The sequence below is a fragment of the Papaver somniferum genome, chromosome 3 (assembly GCF_003573695.1).
Source record: "Papaver somniferum cultivar HN1 chromosome 3, ASM357369v1, whole genome shotgun sequence".
Taxonomy (NCBI): Eukaryota; Viridiplantae; Streptophyta; class Magnoliopsida; order Ranunculales; family Papaveraceae; genus Papaver; species Papaver somniferum.
This window is the reverse complement of record NC_039360.1, coordinates 166,157,968-166,165,652: the sequence shown is the minus strand read 5'-3', so window position 1 is coordinate 166,165,652 and position 7,685 is coordinate 166,157,968. Positions and strand designations below refer to the sequence as shown.

The window sequence follows — 7,685 nt, the reverse complement described above, 5'->3', positions numbered from 1 at the left end:
AATGACTCAAATGAAACTAGTTAAAAAGTTGTTCAATTGCTATATTCTCATAGAGGTATATAAGAACACAATTGAAGCAAAATCGGTTTGATTCACTCGAATCAATTTATGAACATTATAGCCACGGTTTGCAAAAAATGCATTCCTTATTATATAAATGTATTAGTTCATGTCACAACCGATTTTAGAACTTTAACCACTCAAGTATGCAAACGGGTACGCATACTTAAGTAGCCGGACCAAGTTTGGTTTTCGCCAGTATGCGAACGGGTATGCATACATCGAAACCCAGCAGAATTTTTCGGACCTGAACCTTACGCCATCACGTGTACGGGTACGTGTATTTAGGTTCCCGGACTTCTCAAACCAACATGTATGCATATGGGTATGCATACTATGTTTCTCGGACATGGATTACATATATGCTAGAGTGCATAACATGTTTATAATCCAATTATGGTTAAGTGTTCTAAACTCTATTTGAACCATTGAAACTTTTTTAGAGGATGACAATAGCCGTTTTCACACACTATTAGCATCAAAGAAATTTCAAGCTATTGAAATAATCATAACGAAACATTCCAAGTCTACACCAAATGATTGTATCACACAAACCATGTAAGATGTTACTCCGCGATTTTCACATGATCATCTTTTGACTTTCTTCAAGAATATAAGATGAACTTGGTTGAAGCGAAAGCTTACCAACACATATTTTGAGAAATATATAAGCGAGCTAAACTCAGCTTGAAATCTCAAATGTGCATAATCGAAAAATATATAGTAATACAAATTTTGTCTCAATATAGGAGATAGAGTAGAAATAGACTTTCCAAGTGATAGATGAGTTTTAGTCTCCACATACCTTTGGTTGATGCAGTTCCACAAGCTTTCCTTAGTAGTTCTTCGTCTTCAATTGATGAACGTCGTGAAGTCTAATGCTCAACTACACAATATATCCTAGTCCGTGACATCACTATAAGTAGACTAGAAATCAAGACTTATAGTTTTGATCACTAGCATTGACAAACAATCTTGAGATAGCAACGCTTGCGAGTTCGACCGAGCAGTGCTCTAACAATCTCCCCCTTTGTCAATTTCAGTGACAAAACTATCAATACATATGGATTACAAAATAAATAAACTTGTAGATTCTCATCCAAATGCTTGATATCCTTGGTTTTTCAACATTACTCGAAATGTTCGTCACTTCCAAGTACTCCAATGATTCTAAATGTGTTCAACTCAGCAACATAGTTGTTGAAGATTCATAACTATAACAATGAGAAAATAGTTGCTCTCAATCATTTTTATACAGTGTCATAGTATTATTACACAACATCAAAGTTTAATTTTATTACAACTTTGACAACAATACTATGGTGATATGTACCACTCCCCCTTAGTCAAACATCTTCTCGTAATGAAAACCACTCCCCCTTACATAATGTTCCGTAAACCATATGTATTTGTAGTGTGAACTACGCATTGATTCTCCCCCTTTTTGTCAACATAAATTGGCAAAGGTACGAAAACTAGTTGTATCCTCATGAAATTTTCATAGAGATACTTCATGACCAAAAGAGAACAACATACCAACTTGTTTCGACGATTTCACATAGTCGAAACTTAGTGTATTTATCAAGGAGTTTATAAAAATACAAGATAACTCCTGCAATATTCCACAACTGCACTCCCCACAAAGATTTGTCAATTAATAAAAAGTTCAATTAAGAACTCTCCCCCCATAAAATGTCACTTCCGAAAGAACAACAAGAGCGACCTTACTTTCACAAGAATAGAAGGATTTCTCTGGACATTAACAAATCACATGAAACATGAATTTGTATCCAAAAATCTCAATTGAATTAACCACAAGGAAAATGATCAATTCAATTGTCCATGCTCAACATAAGAGAACTTACGGAGCAAAACAGTACATACACAAAGATGTGGATCAGGGAAAGACCAATACTTCAGAATAATCAAAGATTAATTCTATTATTATCACTATTTGCACAATAAAATATAATAAACTTAATCTTTGAAAACAAAAGTTCATCCTGTCTTCCATCAATATTTGCATAATGACATAATAGGCTTAACTTTTGTTGTCAAAAGTTCATTCTATCTATTATCAATACTTTCATACCGACATATAATAGAGTTAACTTTTGAACAAATATGGGACAATCAAGGTTCACGGACGTAAACAACATATCCCATAACAATTTGCAATACATAAACCATAAAGATTAATACTGCAAAAATCATCTTCCAAATAACTTATAATTTAAATAAAAAAATCTATAAACATTGCAAGATGAAAAACGTTGGCAATAGCTATGTGTACTCACAATAATGGTTATTAGAAATGGTGTACAACCATCTCATATCTTCTTTGCAGGTGACATTTTCTTGTTCTGCAATGGAGAGAGAATGAATGTAAGTAAACTTTTGGGAACTCTTGCAGATTATCAAACTTCATCAGGGCAGATGGTCAGCTTATCTAAAAGCAAGTGTTTTGTTGGAGGCACGAGTAATGCAAGAAAACAACAGATAGCAGGAGAATGCAATATGTGCTTAGCAAATTTTCCAGATAAATACCTGGGAGTTATTTTAACTACGGGCAGCATGTCAGCATGTATGGGGATGTGTGGAAATGTTATAAGACAACTTAGTTGGCTGGAAGGGGAAGTTATTGTCGTTCCAGAAAAGGTTAGTGCTGGTAAAGTTTGTGTTATGCAGTATTCCAATTTTTAATATGTCTGTCTATAAATGGCCAAAAAAATTTCTCAAGGAGAGTGAAAAGATCATCAGAAATTTCTTCTGGTCAGGGGACCCTTCTGTAAGAAAACCAATAACTCTTAAGTGGGAAAAAGCTTGCCCTCCCTTAGATGAAGGTGGTTTGGGTATAAGGCAACTTGAAGATATCAATAAATCCATGTTAATGAAGTTATGCTGGAAAATGCAAAATGGTAATGATAAATGGTCAAGATTCTTTCAACCAAAGTTTCAAGACAAAACTGGAAATTGGATTGAATATTATAAAAAATCCTCAATTTGGCCTGGTATTAAGTGGGTTGCTCCCGAGGTATTTGAACATTTCAGATGGTTAGTTGGAGATGGAAAGAACATATCTGTTTGGTCTGACATTTGGATAAAAGATACTCCTTTGAAGATACTGCACCCAGAGAATACTACAATGCAACAAAACCCAGATATGAAAGTACCTGACTTAATATGTGAGGGTATTGGGTAATTCCTGGTTAATTATTAGATTTTTTTGATCCTTCTGAATTACCTTTATTGGATGACAAAGGGGAGATAGAAAAATTTGGACTGGTACTAATACTGGTGAGTTTTCAGTGGCTTCTGCTTATGAATGCATTAGAAAAAAAATTCCAAAAACTTCAATGGACAAAATTTGTATGGCATAAGCCTATCCATCCTAATATTGCTAGTAATGTTTGGAAGTTGGTGAGAGGGATAGTTCCTGCAGATGACAAGATGAAGAAAAGGAAGTTCCAACTAGCTTCTAGATGCCCTTTTTGCAAGAACTCAGAGGAAAATTTGGAGCATATTTTATGGTTTTGTGATTTCAGTGAAATCATTTGGAGTTGGCTTGGTGGGATTTCCAGTTTCACTAATCCAAAATCATTTGAAGACATTCTTACTTTTGCAAATCACAAAAGCCCATCAGCGAAAGAAATTTGGAAAGTTGCAGCTCTTGTAACTTTGAAAGAAATTTGGTTCATGGGAAACAAAATGGTTTATGAAGAAGAACCATACAACTGTGATGCTTTAAAGAAGAGAATTATAAGTTTTACTAAAGACAGTGATGTTAGAATGTCAGGTGTAATGTGGAACTCTGCATATGATCTTCAAATCCTAAATTTTTTAGAGCTGGAGTGTAGAAGAGTAAAAACAGTCAAGGTAACTGAAATTTTCTTCTATCTGCCCGATCCTTCTTATTTCCTCATTTGTTGTGATGGTGCTTCAAGAGGCAATCCAGGTGCAGCTGGCTATGGTTTCATTTGTAGGAAATGAAATGGAGTTTTTGAAATTGTTGTTTCAGGAGGTTTGGGAACTGCTAACAATTTTCTGGCATAGATCTTTGCAGTCATCTGTGTAGGAGAATGGTAAGTGAATCAACAAATTCTTAGAGTATGCTTCAGATCAGACTCTCAATTTGTAATCTCTGCTTTTTCATTATGGAAAAATTCCCTGGTGGGTCACTACTAGATGGAATAAGATCAAATTTGCACTGCAAGCCTGGTACTTCATACATAGCTTCAGATAAACACTTCAGCAGATTTGCTAGCAAAGAAAGGATCAGTTTTGGCTAAAGGTGAAAGAATGATATATAGTCAATGTCCTAGTTTTATTACAAAACTGGAAATACCAGATTTTCCTTACTATAGATTTAGCCAGGATTTTTCTCTTTTTTGTTTTTTTATTTTACTCTGTGTTTCCCTGATGCAAGGGTAAAATTGTAATTTTGTAATAACTTTGAGTTCTTAATAAAATTTTGAGTATTATCAAGCAAAAAAAAAAAATACTCACAATAATGGCTATTCCAAACCCTAGTTATCGTTCTTAAAAAATACAAGAATAAATTCTCATAAGAAGTTTCCTAGACATAGAATCAAAAAAAACAAAACAAAACAAAACAAGCAACTCTAAAACCAACACACGTTAAAATCAGAGTTCGTGTTCAGAATCTTCACGGGTTTCAAGACCTTCAAGCTTGTGACTGGCAACATTGACATCCTATTTGGAGAATATATACTTTTTGAGAAGATCCTTAACATGTGACTTCATGAGAACAAGGTCAGAGTTAACCTTTTTCAACTCAATTGGTAACACATCAAGATCCTTCATAGAGTTCCCAAGCTTCAGTTTTGCTTTTCCGAGATCATTGAGAAAACCATGAACCACTTCAGCAGAGACCATCTCAGCCTGTTCTCTATCTTGATGAGAATATGCATAATAGCATGATGCACCAAGATTGAGTTCATCATCATCAACAATGGTTCTTTTCTTTTTTAAGATGAACTCAAAATAAACAACATCATCAATAAAGTCTTTCGGCAAATCCCAAGAACAAGGAGGAGAAGCCATTCTTGAAAAACAAAAGCCTGGAGTAAGACTACTCACAAAAAGTTTTTTTTTTTTTTAATAGTTTCTTAGGAAAACGAATTTTAGGGTTTTCAAAGTTGGTTCGTCACATGTAACAAGGATACCCGTACGAACACAACCTTGACCCTTAGCCGAAAAGAACCCAAATGGCGAAAGACAAGAAACAAGACATTGTTTATACACCAATGTTTTTCTATGTGAATAATTTCAAAATTTTAGCTCAATAAATTTTACGTTCTCACTGGTGAAAAATTTAGAGCATATTAGTAGCAATTTTTTTTGACAAAAAAAAATTATTTTTATTTTTTTGCCATATTACAAATACTTATGCAAACATGTTTGTGAATGATAATCCGACTAGGAATGATAAGAAAATAACTAGAGAATCAGAAAACACTTTGCTATCAAGTATACCTGATTATATCTCACTCAACTAGGAATTTTTGTGAGTGAGATTTCAAACTTGTGATTAATTAGCACAAGTATGAGCCTTGAGCTCATCAAATGAACGTTGTTTTTGGTTAAACCTATTTCTACTAATATGTGGAGAAAAACCGTTATTATGTGAAAAGTTATCATAAAATTTACTATCATCAAAATACGACGCATAATATGTATTCTTACCTGAAGAATCTTGACTAGAGGGAATTGACAGCCCGTTAATAATTTCTTAAATTATAACCTTCAATTATCATTTTTAGGTTGTCGTCCAGCTCTTCCTTTTTGCTTTCTTCTTATGGTACCTTTTTCACATCAAGAACAACCTTATATCCCTATTTGATTGAAAAAGATCTATGAGTTTTTCTTGAGCGAATTGGTTTAGGAAGATTGTTTCGTATTTGAACATTTGAGGAACACATCGAACCGACTTTCTTGGTAGTACTCACCCTGTGTACTAAAACCAATTGGTCTAGACATACGAATGTCAGTTACACCTTTGAGAATTAAATCTAAGGTGTGTTGAAGATGAATAATATAATTGTCATTCAACCTCGATTTCCTCTTTTGTTCAACATGTCCTTTTGAATCACAAAAGAGACACACTTTCTGATCACCTGAGTGATTAGACAGAACAGTCTTAAAACCATTGTTGGGAGATATCTTCATTCCATGTGATGCGGCTATTCCTTGATTAGGGGAAGACACATGCACATCCTTTTCAACAGGAAGGGATTTCAATTTCGTTTCTGGAACTGAATCTTTTACAGTTAAATCAGAAGCAATTGGTACAGTGGACTCTTTGGAACATTCTTGAACAGAGAGTTTACTCAAAAGAAGTTCAATTTCCAAAGCATCCTCTTTGAGTTTTTCCTCAAGCAGAGTTCGTGAATAACTGAGGCATTTCCCTCTCGAATGACCTTTAGAAGAGAGTCACACTCATTTACCATACCAACAAGAGCATTGCCTTTGTGTTTCAACCGATTGACATTATGAGCATGGATTCTAAGAAGTTTTAGAATCACTGCACTCTCTTTGGCTGCTTCCCTTTCAACTTCAGAGGCAGACTAGTCGGTAAGGTAATCCGGGTAACACTTGTCAATGGAAGTCTGTTTCGTTGGAACACAAGGTTTGTCTATATTCGAGATCGACAAATATTTTTCTTTAATAGATCTCATAGAAACATTTTTTTTTTGGTGATGCGTTTATCAGAGATAACACTTCTATCCATCTTCAGATCGCTACAAACACAGACTTATGAGGTCTTAAACGTGTATGCCTGCTCTGATACCAATTGAAAAAGCGGGCGTACAACAACCACACCCAATATTTCGTTCGGCAATCTGAATAGACAAACTCCAATATACTTTCAAGAGAATCAACTGGACAATCAGACTTAATCTAGAGAAAAGTATATCACACAGTTTATATCTTTGTTTCACAATGTAATCAACAAATCAAACAGATAGAAAACCGCGAGCCTGATTATTACGTGAAACAACTTGGACGGTATCAAAAACCAATATCTAAGCGTCAATTAATTTAATCAACAACCAAAGGTTGGAGTCCCAGTTGATTGAACTTGATGCACAACCTGTGATATTTCTATTATATAACAAAATATAATGCGGAAAAGAAATAACACAGACACCAGAATTTTGTTAACGAGGAAAACCGCAAATGCAAAAAAACCCTGGGACCTAGTCCAGCTTTGAACATCACACTGTATTAAGCCGCTACATACACTAGCCTACTACCAATGGACTTCGTAATGTAATGTAGTTGAGCCTTAATCAATCTCACACTAATCAAGGTACAATGACGCTCCTTACTTCTCTGAACCCCAGCAGGATTTTACGCACTTGATTCGCTAGGCTGATCTCACCCACAACCAAGAGTTGCTACGACTCAAAGTCGAAGACTTGATAAAAAAATCTGTACCACACAGAAAAGTCTATTGGAATTGATAAATCTGTCTCCCACAGAAATACCTACGAGTTTTGTTCCGTATTTTGATAAATCAAGGTGCACAAGAACCAATTGATAAACCAGACTTATATTCCCGAAGGACAACCTAGTATTATCAATCACCACAATAATCTTAA

The 7,685-nt window shown here is 34.7% G+C and overlaps 1 protein-coding gene across 1 annotated transcript; it reads left to right on the top strand.

Annotated features, from left to right (window-relative positions):
• Positions 1–2,361: 2,361 nt before the first annotated feature.
• On the top strand, positions 2,362–4,050 carry LOC113360302. Its single transcript, XM_026603823.1, has 3 exons — positions 2,362–2,718; positions 2,801–3,229; positions 3,370–4,050. Exons 1-3 carry the CDS (start codon positions 2,362–2,364, stop codon positions 4,048–4,050), a joined length of 1,467 nt encoding a protein of 488 aa, XP_026459608.1.
• The last annotated feature ends 3,635 nt before the right edge of the window (positions 4,051–7,685 follow it).